This window comes from Nylanderia fulva, unplaced genomic scaffold (genome assembly GCF_048542155.1).
Source record: "Nylanderia fulva isolate GAGA-0341 unplaced genomic scaffold, ASM4854215v1 Scaffold61, whole genome shotgun sequence".
NCBI classification, from domain to species: Eukaryota; Metazoa; Arthropoda; class Insecta; order Hymenoptera; family Formicidae; genus Nylanderia; species Nylanderia fulva.
The window spans coordinates 282,030-303,352 of NW_028190710.1; the positions used below are offsets into that span (position 1 = coordinate 282,030).

General features: G+C 34.0%; 1 protein-coding gene across 1 annotated transcript in view; it reads right to left on the reverse strand.

Annotated features, from left to right (window-relative positions):
* UbcE2H (ubiquitin conjugating enzyme E2H) overlaps window positions 1-21,323 on the reverse strand; it is a 40,847-nt gene that overhangs the window by 18,402 nt on the left and 1,122 nt on the right. Inside the window, exon 2 of the mRNA XM_029308354.2 lies at window positions 1,705-1,781. Within this exon, the coding sequence (XP_029164187.2) occupies window positions 1,705-1,781 (77 nt within the window). The remainder of the gene's footprint in view (window positions 1-1,704; window positions 1,782-21,323) is intronic.

The window sequence follows — 21,323 nt, forward strand, 5'->3', positions numbered from 1 at the left end:
TATTGTAGCGATACACAACGTAAACGACAGCAGATCCGATTGCGTTGAATATGACGTTTCTACAATTTGCTCGGGCAATCCAGGCGAAGATTATCCTGCGGTACATTCTGCCGCAAATGTAGCATATCTCGTCAGAGTATAAAAGCCCAAGTCCCGGAGTCTGGGTCTTAAGCAAATGAAGTTATACTCGCGCGGATGCAGCTGCGCAATTTCAAAGGACCTATCTGAAAAGTGATCTAATTTAAAGAGTTTACGAACGAAGGTAGATATAGTTGCGCGCGCGATTTCAAATGATTCACCGACACGATCCAAAGGTCAAGAAACTTTCATCTTCAGACGATTTGCTTTCCACCGTGGCAGAGCGAAATTCATTACGCGATTATAGAATTTCAGTTCGAGCCGCTAAAGGTTGTGTGAACACAACAAATTGATGAAATCACGAATCCGTAAATTGGTTCTCATTTGCGGAATCGTGATTTCTTTATTCTGAAACAACAAATCAATCTCGCGGCTTAATTATCCTCAATTAATTATCCACATTTAATTATCCTATTTCTCGATCATGGTCGATTTTGCGAATCATTTTCTGTGATAAGAATTTGCACAAATAAATTCTAAATTCCTGCGAGACGATCTCCGTTTTAATTGCTGTCTGCAACCTGTTCCTGTGTGCTATCCGCATACAGTTGTGTCATTAACGAGTATCTTCGACGCGATCTGCTTGAAAGCGTTCTCTTAAGGACAGCTGTTTTAGTTGTTCGCGTCTCTTTCGTCGAGTCAAGGAACTTTCTTTCGCGAGAACCGTCTGCCAATCGATAATACGCTTCACACGTATGTCCAGCAAACCGAGAAAATCGCAAGTACGAAGCAGTTGCATAAGCATTTCCGGTTCTAAGAGATGCGCATAAACCTTGAACCGAAATATCACGAAGTGAAAACGTAATGAAAAGACTCTTGCCGTCGTGTTTTAATTATATTATTTCTACGGTAAATGCGAAAACTTTAAGATAGATAGTGCTTCGAATTTCACGATATAGATAGCGTTTAATGTGCAAAAGAGAAACAAAAAAATTCGCACGGATGGATAAACTACACGCTGCCAAACGTGTCGTAAAATTCGTAAAATTACAACCTAAATTATACAGATGGTAATTATGGCGCGTCTTCTCAGTCGCGTATTTTAATTCCAGTAATAACGTAATGTAATAGTGATAATAATAGCAATCCAAGGCGATACGCAAGAAACTATTAAATTGAGAGTGACATAAAAAGAACGCGAAGGACACCCATTGAGTGCTGCATTAACGTCGGCTTCAATGTCAGGTAAGATTACAGTGATAAACATCTTTATCCGTAATTGCACTTTGCCGATTGTAATAAAATTATATCACACAGTATCTTATTTTCAGGCAAAATTGAAATTAAATATTAACAAACCAAATTATATTTAATATTCCTAATTATCATTCTATGTGGCCTAATTGAATCGATTGATTGCAAAATAAAGATCGCAACGCTAATTAAATTAACTGCTACACATTATTGTAAACGATAACGATCATGGAACAAGCTGTGCACAGTACGGAATTATAATTCAATTATACTCAAATAATTTCTATTCCAAATTGATCTCAAATAAAATTTAATTCCATATATTGCACGAATGTTCCTTCATATGATACAAAAATAAAATAATGTACTCACTCCCTCGTGGACCGTAGAACTTGACGGAGAATTCATTTAGTCCTCCTAGGATTGTCACCTCGTGTTTGCTTTCTATTCTGTTTTGGGATTAAAAAGTTAAGGAAAATCTTTCTTCTTTCTTTTCTTTTCTTTTCTTTTCACCACTTTACACGCGAATCTGCGTCTTTCTACGACGGGAGAGACAAATCACAGGTTAGGCTGTTGACGGCGAGAAATAGAACGGTAATCAATGTAACGATGTACTTGGAAAATTGAAACAGGTATATGAGAGAAAAGATGTAAAACTGTGCCACTGAGACCCCGGACCGTTACAGCCAGCATACGATCATCTAACTGGCACAATACATATATGCTCGAGTGACAATGCGAGACCGTATCATTTTTTTTGTCTTTCCCCTTTGTTTGTTTTGTTCAAAGTTCATATGTGGTTCAAATATGAATTTATAGCCCGACTTAATTTATCGCTTTACTGGCTCGTGCTTTATATACATCTGAATATAAACAAAAGTGTATAAATTTTACAGTATTTAGAATATGTAAAATTTTCTGTTACTTTGATAATATAATTTCAATGATGAATATTTAAATTTAAACCACAATCTACACTTCATTTCTCTCGACCAATAGAGCCAAACGCGATGTTATTGCGACAATTGAGAAAGAAAGAAAATTTGGAAACTAAGGAATTTGAATCCTATGGTTGGGATCTCAGAAATTCCCCTTGTTCCTTCTCGTAACATCCCCTGTAAAGAAATAGGCGAGAAAAATATTGGTCCAAAAGTCGGCTGAATCGGCAATTCCTTAGTTTCCAAATTTTCTTTCTTAATTGTCGCAATAACATCGCGTTTGGCTCTATTGGTCGAGAGGAATGAAGTGTAGATTGTGGTTTAAAAATTAAAGAGCTGACTTAAAATATTCTTATTATTTAAATTTAAATTTCTAAAAAATGTATGTCCGTAATTTAAAATTGTTCCATATATAATGTTCTAGAAATTTTGTCTCAAATAAAGCACGTTCTATTTCTCATAAAGTTTGATAAATCAATTATTTCTTCAGAATAAGAGCATATTAAGAAACTGTAAAAAGAAATATCGCAATTTCATTTATCACATGCAAATCTATGACGATGTAAGAGTCCATGTGTGCGAACAACACGCGTTTAAAGGGACAGGGATTACACCGAGGATAAACTCTCACGCATACACAAACACATACATACATCATCAAGTGGAACGTACTAGCGGAGGTCGCTGGCTCGCTTATCGCTTGTGTAAGAGCAGAACTTTCGATGCGTGCATTAGAAAGTGCTTATCTAAACGGCGTTTCGCGTAGAAAAAAATGAGTTACCGTTTTTCTCTGTCGAGAGACCAAACGCGAACCAAACTCTCCGTTGCGTATGTATGAAACGCGATTTTTCAACGATGATTATGATGGGTCGGAGCAAAAGGAGGATTTTGTTCGGAATAAAAATTTCGAACAATTACATGCAATGCAAAAGTGCCAAATTATTTGTCAAGTTCCGTGCATATACGGTATCGCGCGATAATCTTGTTGATTTTCTCGTGATAAGCTACCACTGTTGTAATATTTATAAGTCATGCATTTATCGTAAAATCTGTACTGTGCGCGGTGCGGCAATAAAACCCATTTTAATTAAATTATTCAACAACCTCGCCACGCGCATGTAAAACGCGGAAATACTTTTTCAACGCGTCGGAATAAAAATGTCAACTTAAAATCCCCGTGTTGCATTTTGTCAGCGAGACCGACGCGACATAAAGGTTGCCGAGATATATTCAAACGTGCACATTCATCGATACGATTAATTAATATCGTAACGACTCTTATGTTCATTTTTCATACGTCTACATGTTTACATACACAAAATCTACTAAAATAGGCAATTTTACAAAAATTGATGCTTGCATCCTCTCTGAAATCGTCGAATTTTGTCGATATTAGACGTAATATCTTAGAACTATAGATATGGAAGGGGAATAGGAGCGCAAAACTGTGTCCAAGTTGGGTGCGAGAGAGAACCGTTTTTAAGGAAAGAGAAGGGTAGATTGTTACCTCCGTTCGCAATGCGCAAACGCGAATTAGCGAAAGCACCAATTACATTTCCAGTTTCAAACGGCGCGGTGAGCGTGACGTCACCGTGACGTCATCTACGTTTGCGCATTGCGAGCATAGGTTAAAAGCTATCTTTCTCTCTCGCACCCAACTTGGACACAGATTTTTACCATGGAGAACAATAGCAATTCCCCTTCCAGGTATATATGTTCTAAGATATAAAGCTGCGCTTTTTACGAAGTAATGAAATATCACACTTGCAATTCTTGACCTAGGTCGTTCGTCAAAATACTACACTGAAAAAATTATTAAATTATTAAATATTTATTTCAATCCTGCGCTTTACAAATAAATATTTATGTTGTAAAAAGGATGTTCTTACATCAAATAAATATTTTGCACACCAAATCAATATTATAGTCTCAAATGAATAAAAAAACATTTGTTTAATATTTGTATTCGATAAATGTTTTCGGCGTGCGGGAAAAAAAAGAAAAAGGAAGATCGAACGTGCGTGACGCGTAACGCGTTATCCGACTTACGGTAACCACCTTTCCTCGATGTTTTTCGCGGTGAACGGTCTGCGTTCGAACGGCTCTCCGCTCTCACCTGCAGGGGCAGGTTCGAGAACTTTGTTATTCGCGAGATCACGCTCCGTGAACGCGCCCGATATTCCGTATAGCCGTTCTCAGACCCGCGGCGAATGGCGGGCCGTAAACACACGCGCAGCATCGCGAACAATGAACGGATGCTCCGCGAGAAAAGGAAATAAACCGTGATTGTGAATCGCACGTGGGTCTCGCCCCGTTTTACACGCGCGCAACTTAATCGTTAATTTCTCTCGTCTTACGACACGCGATAACACGCCCTCGTCACGCGGCATCGATTAGAATAACTATCCCTCCGCAATTTCAGGGGTGCCCCTGCAATTGAAGCTATATAAAACACTCGCTCTCCTCTATTGCAATATCGTTTAATTCAAGTGTAATAAATATACTGAAAATACTGATAAAAAATATTAATAAATAAATTATATTACAAGTATACATGTAATTTTATATACAAAAATATAATAATGTTATTATACACAGAGTTTTCTCTTGGAATTTATCCTGAAAATCACATGATATCACGTGGGACAATATATTGATAGAATTTTATGAGTTTCTCCTGATTAAATATTTACCACAATAAAACATATTTATATATGTACATAATAAAATTAATCGAACATATTCTGTATCTTATTAAGGATAAATATTAATCAGAGAAACTCCCATAAAATTCTTATTCAATACCATATAGATATACTATTCAACGATTTTCAGGACAAATTCTAGGAGAAAATTCTCCCCGTGTATATAATTAAATAAAGTTTTGAAATTTTTTATATAATCTCATAAATGTCTAAAGAATTTTTATGAATTTCATAATATATTTATTTTCACGGCGGCACATCGTTGTTTCAATCGCGTTAAAAGTCACGAATGAAATTAAGTAGAGAAGCAGAAGTTTGCTGAGAAAGGGTCTGGAGTTAACGTCACGCGAAAAATTGCAGTCTATACTTCAAACGGAAAATACCGCTCGTGATATTTCTCCCGATGGCGAGACACGTGAGAGAATACAAAAAAATATACAGGGTGTCCTGCAACGTGATGTCCATACTGAAACTGTGTATTCTTGGTGTCATTCTAATGTAAGTCAAAAAGTCTTAATAAACATATGTCCTAAAGTCAATTGTTTTAAAGTTTATAGTAAAAAAATGCAAAAGCAATTATTTACTTCTAATTTTTAATTATTATTTACTTATTTATTTATTATTTATTTTTTTCACTATGGCAATTGTTGCCAGTCGGGAAAGATTTTCTATTGCTGTTTAGTGTTCAGAAAGTGGCTTATTTTATTTCTCAACGATTCAATGTACGCCTTACTTTACTGCACTAGTGCGAGAAAAGCATCTTTTTGACTTACCTTACCGCACAATTAAATAAAGTAATTAATTATTATTAAATATTATCGTTCAATAAATAATATTGTTCTTGTTTTATGCGATTTTGTTTCGTTTTTCTTTTGCTGTAACTTTAAAACAATCGACTTTAGTGCATAAGGTAATCCTAAACGTCCTTGAGAAGTCTGTGATTTCCATCCTGTTTTATCGACAAAATGTGAGATTAGATAAACTATAAATCTATTTATTGGCTATACGGATTGTTTTTTTACCCGAAATTAAAACGCTTCGCCTTTTATTAATATTAATACTTTAATTTGTACAGGAAAAATACTTATCAATCTGCGTACAGTCTCATATATCTTGGTTACAGAATTATGAGTTCTAAGAACTCTAAGATTGATGTCTTTTTCCTGTACAAATAAAAGTATTAATATTAACAAAGAGCGAAACGTTCTAATTTCGGGTAAAAAACAATCCGTATAGTCAATAAATAGATTTATAGCTGAATCTCACATTTTGTCGATAAAACAGGAATTAAACTTAAGTTAGCTTCGGATTCCCTTAAGACTTTTCGACTTAGAATGACACCAAGAATACACAGTTTCAGTATGCACATCACGTTGTGGGACACCCTATAAGCGCGCTCCAAAGATATACGAGGGAAAATTTCGCGACGAGGCAAGGGTGGAAAGGAAAATCGCGCGGAATCGGAAATCACAGCGCGTGATTCCGATTCCAGGCAATCTCTCATCGCGAATCGTCGAACAATCGCTTTTCTCCATATACGTAAGTTATCATTACCGCAACGAGAGATAGAGAGACAGAGAGAAAGAGAAAGAGGGACACCGGAAAGTGCATACTGAAAGTCGTAGTTGCTTTTTTTAGCACAGAATCCGCAATCACAGTCGGCCTTTCCCCAGCGCGTTACACCTATTATCGTAGAATAATGGAGATCATCTCGTGTGTGTGTATCTGTGATATGTGTGTGGTCTCATCAAACGATCATCTCTATTCATGTGCTCTAATACACACAGCTGAATTAGCGCCGCGGCAAGCATCCTGTTACGAGAAACAGCGGCATGTGCGTTTGACAGACGCGTATCCACCATTATTAGAGAACAAATAGCCTCCGTATTTCCAACATTGAACATCGACAAGGCTGGAAATTGGAGAAAAAAATATACAAGAAAAAAGTCTCGACTCGCCATATATGAAAAATATCGAGAGACAGATAAACAAATAATATTTACCTCGAAAATCTTTATATAATTCGGGATATTCGGGTTTTAATTTCGAATGTTTGCTTTTTAAACGCGGCGCGTTACACGAGAAACGAGATGTGCGTATAGGTACATATATATTCGAAAATATGGTATATACGAGACGCGCGGAATTAAAGGAGAAAATTATTTCGGAGCAAATTTACTATACGCTTCTCTCGATGTTTTGCACAAACGTCGGGAGCGAGAGAGAGATGATCATTTTCGCCAAGCACACAACTTGCTCAAAACAAATTCACGCATCGACGAACGAGCGAAATGCGTTACAGCGATATACGGTAACACAATCCTACGTTGTGCAAAATGAGCGTAACGTTGATTCCAATTGAATGGCACGCCCTTCAAAATTGTCCGGAAGTCTCTCTCTCTCTCTTTAATAACGTTCCAAGGATCTCACATTCCCATATCGGTGAGAGAGCCGTGTAATACACCATAAACGCATAGGGACGGAAACGATTGCTCAATCCCGGGGGATTCCGTTACATTCTCTCTCTGTCTCTCAGACCCGCGCAATGTTGCTGTTTACAACGTTGAACGAGCCGGAGGACGCGTCCGCTTTTCTTTCCACATCTACATATAACCTCTCCGCTATCTCCCTATCTTATATATAGGTATTACTCTAATGCCGCTTTATCGAACGGTTTTCGTCATTCCTTTTCATCTATCGGGCTTCCTCAATACACGGAGAGAATTTTCTCTCAGAATTTATCCGGAAAATCATAGAAATCGTGGAACAATACGGTATTGGAAGAATTTTATGACTTATAATTTTATAATTTATCTTTTTCCGATGAAATATTTACTACAATCAAAATATTAATATCTAAAAAACACCTATTAGATACCTATTATAAAAAAAGAAATAAAATATATATAGAAATAATAATAAGTAGACTCAAAAACGGAGCACAATATGATTTTTAAATTCCAACATATTTCTTAAATAAAAAAAAATTAAAATCAGATTGCAAATTATTTTAGATGATAACTTCTACACACGATAATAAAATATAATAAATATTAATCAGAGAAACTCATAAAATTCTTCCAATATACCAATATTGTCCCACAATTATTATAATTTTCAGGATAAATTTAAAAGAAAATTCTCTCTGTGCATGGTCGTATATTAACATAAGAAAAAAGTTCAAGCTAGATTTATGCCGGAAAATTTAAAGAAGAGGAAAGAATCTGTGATTAAAATATAAACACAGTTATAAATAAAATGAAATAAAATAAAAAGCGCGATTGAATGTTAAAGCAACGTAGAAAGAAATTCTAGGAAAAAAAATATAGAAATGATTAACCGCGATGAAAGTTAATGACATAGGAGGAATAAACGACGGAGTAAACCTCCTACTTTCTAACGTAAGTTAATATAAATTATGTTTGGATCTGAAATACAGCCACATGGGTATAGAAGGTATCGCGATACAGATGAAACGTTGTGCCGAATCGCGGGAGGAATCGCGAGATGCGTAATAAGAGACTTCATTTTCTAATGAACAGCGTTTCACGTTGCGAGAATTGGCGACTCCGCGATCGAATCCGCAGAAATTACGAACGGAGGATTCAATTTCTAATTTCGCAGTGCGGTTTGAAAAAAAAAAACAGCGCGACCGGAACTTGCGGTAAAATTATCAACGAACGAAAGGAAAATCGTTGCGAATTATTCTCTTTCATCCCTCTGATGATACGTATATTTTTCTCTTGACAAAAAACAATGTTTTTCGATATATTCAGAGAGAAGAAATATAATATAACGAATTATTTTAAACATAAAATTATTATCAAAATTGGAAACCTCGTATAAATTAAACAAATTAAACATAAAATGATATTTAGGCCAACTAAACGAGCAAAAAATCTAAGATTTACTAAAAAAAAACTGTTGACGTGATAAGCAATTTGACTAACATATTCTTCACCTACAAACGACGAATTGTTATTTTGTGAATTGTTGACCGCATTAATCTTATTGTCTAGTGACCGATTATTTGACTTTTTTTCATAATTGCTTTCGTGAGTTTTATAATATCTATTATTTATATTTTGCGCTGAAGACGACTTGAAAAATCAAGTCAAAACGTCCATTCTGACTTCGTTCTAACGCTCCATTATGAGTCTATTTATTTAATTTATTTTATTGCAATTGTCAAATTCCATATATGCGATTAACCATGTTTTATTTAATTTTTTGCTTGTATTTTATAATTTCTTATTATATGCGTTGATTCTTATTAAATTTAATTGCCACTTACACAGCTCTTACAAACTTTTTATACTCCTTATTTTTAATAAAAAAGAGCTTTTTCAATTGTTATTTATATCTGTTTAATTTATAATTTATTTCACAATTAAAATGTTTTATATTTGCGACTCGACATCTGTTACTAATTGCGAAGTGTTAACATATTTTATTGCCGTCCGTTTTTATAATATCTATTCTATTATTTATATATTACAACTTCTTGTCCCACATTTGATAAGAATAGGGATTTTACCGCTTTTATTTGCGCAGTTTTAACTGTTCTTTATTTTGTATATTAACTTTATGATTTTATAGTGTGATCATTATCTATGCTATTATTATTATACTGAAGAAGACTATAGTACAGTCGAAACGTTTGCGGTTTTTTAATGTTTATAATTTTATAATAAATAAATAACACCTTAGATTTTTTTTGCTCGTTTAGTTAGCGTAAATATCATTTTGTATTACACGTGCAGGCAAAGTGGCACTTTCGGTGCGTGTTTTCTGTGCGGAAAGCGGCCGATTTCCCCCGCCGCCATCTAGCGGCGACGCGGTGAGTGAATAAGCCGCATTCAAAGCCATTATCTACGGTTCAGCCGCATTAAAAGTCATTGTATACGGCTGAAGCCGTAGGCAATGTATTGAACACGGCTATTCCCCCACCGTGCCGCGGCAAGATGGCGGCGTGCGATCGGCCGCCTCGTGCACAGAAAACGCGCAGAAAAAGCCACTTTGCCTGCACTTGTAATACAAAATAGTATGTGTATCAAGTGCGGAAAGTTGACAATTGGTCACGAGTGCGAGGGATGGACGCACGAGCCGAAGGCGAGTATACTATTATGTTGTGTACTATTATGTTATGAATATACTATTATGTTTAAATAAAAATATTGTAATTAAAAATTATAAAATAAAAAAATATATAAAAGAGAGAGAAAGATTCTTTGCAAAATATCCTCGATGTTCTCTCGCTGTTTACGAATATGTTCTGTATGCTTCTCGCAGAGAGAGACAACACGATGCATTCCGTTTAGATAATCGCACGTGCGGAAAGACCTTCGACTCCATGATAGATTGTCCACAAGGAAGCCACAGGCGAGGCGACCTGCACATTTTTATGGCGCGCTCATCATTAATTAACATCGCACGCGCGAAACCCGCTCGATACGCACCGAAACTCGCGGTGAAACCGCAACATGTATGTGTATAGTGTATATGCGTGTGTGATGGCCTATCTGTCCCATTCCATTTGTATGTTTAAGCAAACGCGCTGGCAAACCATTATGTTAAGTCATTAACGATCTGTCTCTCTCTCCCTTTATCGAGTATTTCGTTAATTACGCAATAATTGATTAATTTGATTTCGGCATTGTTGGATACACAAGGAGACTTCTCTGACGCAAATAACGCGTCCCAAATTACATTAGTTCATGAAATCTATATATCCACGTTGCAACGGCGATCCCGCTGGGATTCGTACATATATATATATACATATATCGAAGTGATTTATCGCGATCGAGTATAACCTGGACGACCCCGCTGCCATCAGAGATTTCAAACGACGGAATCGGGCGAATCTGAGGAACAATATCGTGGATCGTTTCGCGATGTTACATTAATGAATCCGGACGATTTCGCTTTGCTTGTGACGATATATCGATTTACGACTAGGATGTTCGAATATAGAAAGAGATGAATTTTATTAAAAAAAAAAAAAAAAAACATGGAAAAAATTAGCTACTGTAACTAAATTCTGGCTGTTCCTACACAGAGAGAATTTCTATCCTGAAAATCATGGTAATCGTGGGACAATATGGTATTGAAAGAATTTTATGAGTTTCTCTGATTAATATTTATCACAATGAAAATATTAATATTAACCATAATAAGATATGAAATATCTTATTATTCGATTGATTTTACTATTGTACATATTAATATTTTATACCATATTGTCTTATACGATTACCATAATTTTCAGGATAAATTCTAAAAGGAAATTCTCGCCATATATTACACATAAAATTTAGTTATTACTATATATGTTTAAATTTTCATTATAACAGCTAAGATTTTTGGTTACAGAATTCTCCGTTAAACTATAGCTAAAAAACATTAGTTACCATATAGCTACAATTTAAGCATAACTAAATTTCAGGTTGTAATATAGAGACAGTTAAAATTGAGCTATAGTGGATATATTTTCCACGAAGAAAATTCTTAAATAAAAAAAGAATCGTGTTAAGAAATGAGCAAAGCGTACGAGTCATCAACGAAGATGCTGTCGAGTAAAAAATATCTTCTCTGGATTTTATACTATGATTATTATAAATTTTAAATATATCGGAGCACTCTGCTGCGCTTGCATAAAAGCTGCATCTCCTATAAACCGGAGTTATTATCGTTATAACTCGATGATCTGCACTATATATAGAAAGACCAATTATCCATACGCTAAGTATTGAAAATACTCTGATGAGGATAGCTATGAAGCCTTAAAGAAAGTATATGACATTAACTCTCGAGCGACAAATAAGTATTGCGTAACGAGCGATAATCCTATATAAGCGGCTTAAACTGTATTCGCGATGGAATGGGAGAAAGCGAAATTTATCTCTGTAATATGAAGATCCGCATATCTTTTTGCAATTATATTCGCGTCGAAACACAATAAAAGGAACGGATCGTGTGTGCACAATTTTCCGCTGCGCACAATCATTGTCTCGTACACAAAAAAATGTTCTCTTAGAATTTACCCTGAAAATCATGATAATCATGGTACGGGAAGAATTTTATAAAAGTTTCCCTGATTAATTAATATTTACCACAATACAAATATTAATGTCTATACTACAATAAGATCTAAAATATGTTCAATTAATTTTAAATTTACTATATACATACATATTAATATTTTTTATTGCGGTAAATATTAATTAGAGAAACTCTTATAAAATTCTTCCAAGTCTTCCATATATTATCCATGATTTTCAGGATAAATTCTAAGAAAAAATGTTCTCCGTATAGAAGTGCCTGCATATGTGGATGACGTTTCCATCGCGGCTTATTCCCACGAAACGCGTACATCATCGACATTAAACGAGGGTCGCGCCTAATTACTCTAATTAAAAACAATCCGCGATGCGCGCAAAAGGATTCGACTTCGAAGACCCGTTAGGAATATAAACGTCGTAAGTCGCTCCGTTTAAGGCGCGCGCTCGTTTCCGTCATCTCAAGAGGCCTTGGAACGAATCGTTAACAATCCGAGTATCGCCTTCCGATATATGCAATATTACCGTACCAGAATTATTCTATTTTCTTTTTCGATCAAGTATTGGCGACAAAAATGACACACAGAGAGGGAATTTTCTCTTAGAATTTATCCTGAAAATTATAGTAATGATTAATATTTATCACAATAAATAATATTAATTATGTACATAGTAAAATTAAACACATTTTATATCTTATTGCAGTAGATAATAAATATTATAATAATCAGAAAAATTCTTATAAAATTCTTCCAATATACTCCATATTGTCCTACGATTACTATATAAAATTCTAAGAGAAAATTCTCTCTGTACAGCAGTCAACTTTCAATACGATATTCTTTTGATATGTATGTAATTATATAATTAAATATTTCAAGACTTTAGTAGAGCAATTTTCAAGAATCTATTACAAGTACTAAAATTTAATTTTCCAGCTAATTTGTTAACTAGAACTTTACTTTATCGAATTTTAATATACAGAGAAGAAAGTTTCATAATTTTCCAAGAATTTTGTACAAATTTGATCAATGTTTAATAAAAAAAGAAAAAGTTTTCGTAATTTTTTCAGGTATATACTCAAATCTTAGAAATAAATTCCCTGAGGATTCCATGATTTTCCAGATACTTTTGTTCAAAATTCCAGATAAAATTAAAGTATTTCAAATAATATTTATAGAATGCAATTTTAAAGTATAATTTCATATGTTACATAATTTTTTATAAATGCAATATTGTTTTAATATAATAATATAAAATATAGTACTTTATTATAATAAAATATATTTTAATATATACTTTATATCAAACTAATAAATTTTATATATTCTTTAAAATTATTTTAAAATCAAAGGGGCAATTTAAAAAAAAAATTGCCTGAGTTAAAAAATTCCATGACAATTCCAGGATTTTTCAAGGTAGAACAAAATTCCAGATTTTCCAGGGAGTATACACCCTATTTTTTTTACAAACTTTCTCCAACCCTCTGTCTATTTGTTGACTTATGATTTCCCAGATACTTTTGTTCAAAATTCCAAGTAAAATTAAAGTATTTTAAATAATACTTAGAATACAATTTTGAAATATAAGTATATATTAATAAGAATATTTGTAAGTCAGCTCTCCAATTGTTTTTAAAAACTCCATATTCATCTCGACTAAGAGCCAAACGCGATGTTATTGCGACAAATTAAGATAAAAAAATTTTTTGGAAACTGAGGAATTTGAATCCTATGGTTGGGATCTCAGAAATTCCCCTTGTTCCTTCTCTAAACATCCCCTGTAAGAAAAAGACATAAGTATATATGTTATGATTTTTTAACACATAAATGTAATATTATTTTAATATAATAATGTAATATATAGTACTTTATTATAATAAAATATATTTTAATATATACTTTATATAAAACTAATAAATTTGATATATTCTTTAAAATTATTTTAAAATCAAAGAGGCAATTTAATAAAAAATTGCCTGATTTAAAATCAAATTCCATGACAATTCCAGGATTCTTCAAGGTAGCACAAAATTCCAGATTTTCCAGGGAGTATACACCCTATTTTTTTACAAACTTTCTCCAACCCTCTGTCTATTTTTCTACTCCTAAAATATCTCTCCGGTCAGCTCTAAAACACTCTGGATGAAACGATCGGCACTTCCCACGCGATTACGCAGCAAAACGCAAAGTCCCCGTGTTTTGCGGCCTGTATTAAGCGACGTCGTTCGCTTAATACAGTACGGGAGAGGGAAAAAGCAGAAGTAAGACTACGACTACGACGATGTCGACGATAGTGGGGGAAGGTCGATCAGCTGGCGAACGAAGCAACGGGGAAGGAAGACAAAGAGTGCACACGCGTAGTCAGGAGGAAAGGAGGTTTGTACGCAAAACTTTGTAATTCAACTGAATATATAAAGCATGTGTGTATAAAGCACGACGTAGGCGAATTCACCGAGCTGCCGAGCAAAGTGGGCCGCAACTTTTACGCGCCGATGCTCTCTCGCCACGGGAGAAATAGCAAAAAAAATATCGGGACGATGCTTTCGAGCGTGTTTGTCCTTTTAAAGTCCATCGAAGAATAAGAAACTCGAAAGGCGAAAATATGACAGTGATAGAAACGCGAGCGAACGCAAAGTTATTATGAGTCGATTTTTTATGTACATCTGTAATTATAAGCAATTTCGAATTTATGTTTCATAAAAAATTTTCTCTTCAAATTTTCTCTTAAAATTTACTCTGAAAATCATGGTAATCGTGGAACAATATTGGAAGAATCTTATAAGAGTTTCTCTGATTAATATTTACCACAATAAAAAATATTAATATGTAGATAGTAAAATATTGTACATAGTAAAATATTATTAGGATAGATATTAATAATTTTATTGTGGTAAATATTATTTAAAGAAACTCTTATAAAATTCTTTCAATATTATATCGTCTTAGATTACCATGATTTGCAGGGTTCTAAATTCTAAGAGAAAATTCTCTCTGTATAGTTTTCGTTTCGAACAACAAAGTTAAATTAAAATCGCGAAACGACCTGCACATATCGCTGAGAATAGAAAAAATGATGGTGATGATGATCCAACGTACGATAATCTCTCTCGCGAAATAACGATTAATTATATACAATGCAAAAGTGAGGTAATAAAAGTCCATGAAGAGAGACGAGCAAAAGCGCGGAATAGAGCGAACACACAGAGAGCAGGGCTTAAAATAAACTAACTGGTCACTGCTATGACTAATACATCGTTTGCCGTGCAAACGAAAGACTTTCCAGAAACTCTAAAACGCACTAGCGGAACAAACGCGAACGCGGACGCATCCAATTTGTTTCGCTCGTCGAGGCGCTTCCAACATTAATATATGCTCCAACGTAAGGTAATCGATATATCGTGTACGGAAAAAAGAACCATCGTACTAGGAAGATATGCATCTTCATTTAAAATCGATACGCGTCTGTAATTTCTTCATTTGCTTAAAGAATAACGTCATTTATTATCAATAAATTGTTTAACCCTTTGAGTGTCACAGGCAAGAAAAACGCTTGTGTGCCAAGAATGCTATCAACGACATAAACTTAGAAATATAAAGTAAGTCACTTTTCCGGGGTTTTTTGTGGTGCCGATCAGAAATCAAAAATTCAAAATGGCGGATCATAACCTCAAACATTTTTTCAATTCCCTGTATTGCTAATTATCGATTTAATTTTACATTTTCAGTATGAAAAAATGTTTTATCCGATACATTGAACCGGTATTTGAAAATAAAATAACTTTTCAACTATACTAATTTTGAAAAATTGTTATCCGCCATATTGGATCCGTAATCTTCAATTTCTAAAATCCGACATTAAACTTATAATCACCTTAAAAACATTAAAGTATACTTTTTCAGTTCAATTGCTGCACTGCAAAAGTGATTTATTGGCGTTATGAAATATACGGATTTTTTCGTCATGAAGTACTTTTGGCCAGTTTTATTTTGACGGATTTTTCCGTCATTGATACTCAAAGGATTAATATAAGGCGCGAAAAGTTTCGGCCGCAAATTTTCATACGAAACACATCATTTGTGCGATGCGAGTTCGACCGGAAATTTATTGCGTTCGAAGCGCATCGCTTTTCAAAAACAAACGATTCATTTGAACGGAGAGCTATGTATATCGTGCTGGTGCGCGAAATAAGAGATATCGCGCGATTTAAGGTCAGCTTATACGTCGCTAGCAGTTTATTTTATATCCGTTCGTCTTGGTTTAAAGATATAAACGCGCGTCGATTCCGCACTATATCATTCCAAAATATTGCGAAATCGTAAACATCATCACACAGTACACAAAGAGAATTTTCCCTTAGAATTTACCCTGAGTAATCGTGAGACAATGTGATATTGGTAGAATTTTATAAGAGTTTCTCTAATTAATATTTACCACAATAAAAATATTAATATCTAACAAATATCTATTAGATACCTATTAAAAAATAAGAAATAAAATAAAAACAGTTAATCTCGGCTCGAATTATTGTGTTACAATAAAAATAAAATCTCAACGGCAATCGGAGCCTGTGCGGACGACATGCACAAAATTAATAAATTAAAATGAGATCTCAAATCAAACTCATTTATTAAATTCTAAACGTTTCGACCCACTTCGGGTCTTCTTCAGTAGAATCCGCAAATAAATTAAATATCATTCTCCTCCCTATTCAAACCGTCCGGCCGTCGGAGCGTCTCCCTAACGGTGACCATCGTCAGGAAGGAAGCAGAGCAGTGACTCCCTTACCAACACCCGACAGTAAAAACAGAGAGAAGACGATGCTACACGTGACACATCACTCTAACGACTGTAACTCTTATAAAATCTTTCAATATCATATATCGTCCTACGGTTACCATGATTTTCAGAGTAAAATTGTAAGAGGAAATTCTCTTCGTGAATCATAATATATATATATATATATATATAAATTTAAATGTGATTTTTAAATTATATATATATATATATATACACATATATCATGCACGTCTAATTAATCCGCCATGTTCCTATGTTACCACGATAAACAAAGAATGTTTATCAGTAACTGAGTAGATTTCGGTACGCTGCCCTCTTTGAGATAAAGTGCAAATGTTCTTCGGAGAACTAACGTGATGTTTCTCAATCGCGACAATTTAATCACTCTCAATACAAAGTAATCATATACTCTCTCTGATATATATTCCTATATACAATTTTTCATGCGTCATACAAAAGAAAAATACTTATAAAAAAATGTATAAATTGAAAATATATATAGAAAGAATAACAAGAAAATGGAGCACAATAAGATTTTTCAATTCCAACAATTCTTTTAGAATATAATAATTTCTAGTGACTCCACTTTATCTATGTATTAATTAAAGATCGAGAGAAATTCATAAAAATGTTCAGATAAGTCATCATTCAAAAAATCGAAAAACCGAAGAAACGATCGATCAAAGTCTTTTGCCGGCAATTTCGCATAACATTATCATTTTCCGCGCCAGAGCTTTAGTGCAGCGAGAGGGAAATGACAAAAGCGCGCAAATGTGTATAGTAATAGTATCATAAAACACAGCCATTCCTCATATTTCTGTATCTCGTTTAGCCGTAACCTCTGCCGAGAAAGCGAATTTAATACGCCGTTACGGCGAAAAGGGCTAACGAGCTTTGCCGAGCGATGCAATGTCGAGGTGCCAGTAAATTGGATTATAAAGCTTCGCGAGATATTCCACCTGTTTTGAATAACAGCGAATACGGGACAATGTTATGATAAAATTAAACGTAATGAGAGAGGAAGATGACGTGCACATATGTATATATATATATATATATATATATATATATATTGATTAGAGGTATATGCATATCTCGTATGCTCATTCTACGCACGCTCGTGAATACGAGAATAATCTCGATTCGCGACTCGATACACAGACACGAGAGCTACGCATTTCGCGAAGATTCCGCGGGAAAACCTCCAAGAAAAACGACGAATGCGCACACGATGTTTACGTTTGATTTTCATACTATATATCTCGCAATTAGAATAAGACGCGTTCGCGAGCCGAAAATTCTATTTTTGATCGTCCATGAAAAAAAAACGGCTGTATCTACGCAAAGAAAATTTTCTTTTAGAAGTAAGTTACCCCAATCATGTCAATCATTGGGACAATTTGGTATTGGAAGAATTTTATAAGACTTTCTCTAATTAACACGATAAAAAAAAATATTAATATCTACCACAATAAGATATAAAATATGTTAGATTAATTTTTATAAAATTCTTTAAATATCATGTATTGTCCCACGATTACTATGATTTTAAATTCTAAAAGAACGACGACGTGTTATGTATAATTAAAATTTATAATTAAAAATAAAACTGTCTTCAAAATTCTTCAAAATCAATCTTCTTCAAAATTGAGCGAAGATATCCGCTTTCAATGTGCTTATTTTTTATCTTTTTGATCTAACACTGTTTTCTTCAATTTTAATAGTTATTTTTAAGCCTGTTATACGTTATGTGTCTTCTTTCTTCTGTTTCTTTTATATGTCATGTTGTGTATGTGTGTGTATTTATTTCGACAATGTATAACAATATTGTGCAAACGTCGCGCTGTCAGTCTCGCTCGCTTGCTCGAAATGATTTCTCTCTGATATGATAATTAAACGCACAATGTATTTCTCGAGAAATATATCGACTCATATCGCATTCCTGTGTATCTTTCTCTCTCTTTCCTGGCCGCTCTATAATAATCCTCGACCTTCCAACCCGCACATTTACATTTATCGCGATAAATAAAAGAATTATATTGCACCAATGTGCTATTATTCATGCTATACACACACACACACATATATATATATATAAATATATATATATATATATATATATATATATATATATATATAAATGCGGTAACGCGCAGAAAAAAAAGAAAAGAAAAACTCGAGGTGTAACGACACAACAAAGCATCAAGAATTGGAGCACGTTCTCTTCTTTGCCTTTTAGACGAAGCAAAGTAGCAAAGGCGTATCGCGAGATTACGGAATTAAACAATAAATGTCGATTACAGGCCGAGACGGAGTTGGCATTAATAAAACTTTCTTTCTTCTCCCTATCTATGTGTTATCTCTCGAGCGAATCAACGCTTCTCGTCAGAGAAAGGAACGCATCGTCCGAACAGTTATCTATTTCAAGTTCTTCTTCAAATTGTTCGAAAAAGTTATTTTTCTAAAATTCATGTACCAACAAATCTGAACCTTTTATTTGAACAAAAGTGACGCATTGAACGATTATTCTTATTAAAATTACAGAATTTTCTCTTCGAGTTTACCCTAAAAATCATGGTAATGTCGTGGGACAATATGGTATTGGAAGAATTTTGTAAGAGTTTCTCTGTTGTTAATATTTACCACAGTAAAATATAAAATATGTTCGATTAATTTTATTATGTATATAATAATATTTTTTGTAGTAAATATTAATCAAAGAAACTCTTATAAAATTCTTCAAATACCATACTTATTGTCTTACGATTACCACATAAAGAAAAATTGTTGACTAAACCTTACAACTAAATTACTATTTTGTTAATTGAACATATATACAATATTAATATTTAAATAAAATATACGTTTCGTTAGATTTAGTGTTATATTTAATTTAAATATTTTTATATGTTTAATTAACAAATTAATATTTGAAAACGATTAAGGTAAGTTAATAAATGTTTTTCTCAGTACATGAATTTTAAGAGAAAAATCTCTCGGTGTAGTTTTGCTCCAAATAGAGAGAAAAAAATATAGCCCCGAAAGAATATATATATATTCGTCCAATATATATCGTTCTTGTCGTCATAATTCATCGCTCGCTGATTGGAATTAATAAGATATAACTGACCTTCGACAGTCGAAAAAAATGGCCCGTCACGTTCATTACATGACGAACTCTCGTCGCGAAATATTGTGCATATCGACCCGTCCCTCGTACGTGCGTCAGTGCGACAAGAGATCGCACTATACACGTTAGAGACCATCGTCGCCGTTTTATTTTTACATGCGTACGCTAAGACGTTCTGTCACTTCTCTCGCGCTTCAAATTCGCCAGATTAGTGTAACGTTTCAATTAACGCTGTTCTCTTTCCCTCTCTCAGTCTTTCTTTTTCTATTTGTCTCAGTTTCTTAAATTCCCGACATCGCAGAATTCGAAGAAAGTTAAAGCGAAAACTCCAATTTCTTCGAAAGCATCGTTCTATTTGTAGAAAGGGTGATAAAAAATAAACACAAAAAATAGAAAAAATAGTCAAAAAATTATTTTCCGCACTCTCACACTGAAAAAAAATGTGTTAATTTGACTAAATGACTTTCAACTAAATTAATATTTTGTAATTGAACATATATTAATATTTAAGCCAAATACACATTTTGATAGATTTATTGTGTTATATTTAATTTAAATATTTTTATACTTGTATTCAATAACAAAATATTTAGTTGAAAGGTTTAGTCAAGTTAAATTTTTTTTCAGTCACTTTCTGTTTTTCCAAAACTTATAACTGAACTTTGGTTCTTCGATTGCATCATAATATTCAACACTAAATAAAGCTTCCTAATAGTTTAACAAAAGAAGAGTCGAGAAATAAAAATATTTATCTCAACAAAACAAACCGCTAAACCGACGTGCGTCCTCGACAATTTATGACATACGAGATCATTTTACAAGCGTAAATAACGAGACAGGTGTAAAACCAGTGTCTTCGAGTGTAGGAGAGAGAAAGCTCGAGCTAGAGAAAAAGAGAAAAAGAGAGACAGAAAGGGAGGGAAAACAAAAGGAGTAGCGACGAGGCCAAACGAATGTGGTCTCGCACTGTTAACGCGCGAGCGAACAAGATAAACACGCGCTCGCGCTCGCTCACGCTCACGCCTGCCTATGCACGCACACGCGCAAGCGCCTAGAAGTCAGCTGGTTAAAAACAGCTGTGCCGAAACGTCGAAGCGCGGCGGCGCAATGACGGATTAAATGTTCCCGCGACGATTGCGTGAATAAAGCTAGATACTGTATGTGACATCATCATCACGTCAATATAATGTCAAATATTCTAATAGGAGTCTCAAATGCAACAAAATATGCATTTCAAAATCTCTTTAAAATCTCTTTAAAAAAATACCTTAAAAATCTCTTTAAAAATACCTTAAAAATCTCTTTCAAAATACATTTAAAATCTCTTTAAAAATATACCTTAAAAATCTCTTTAAAA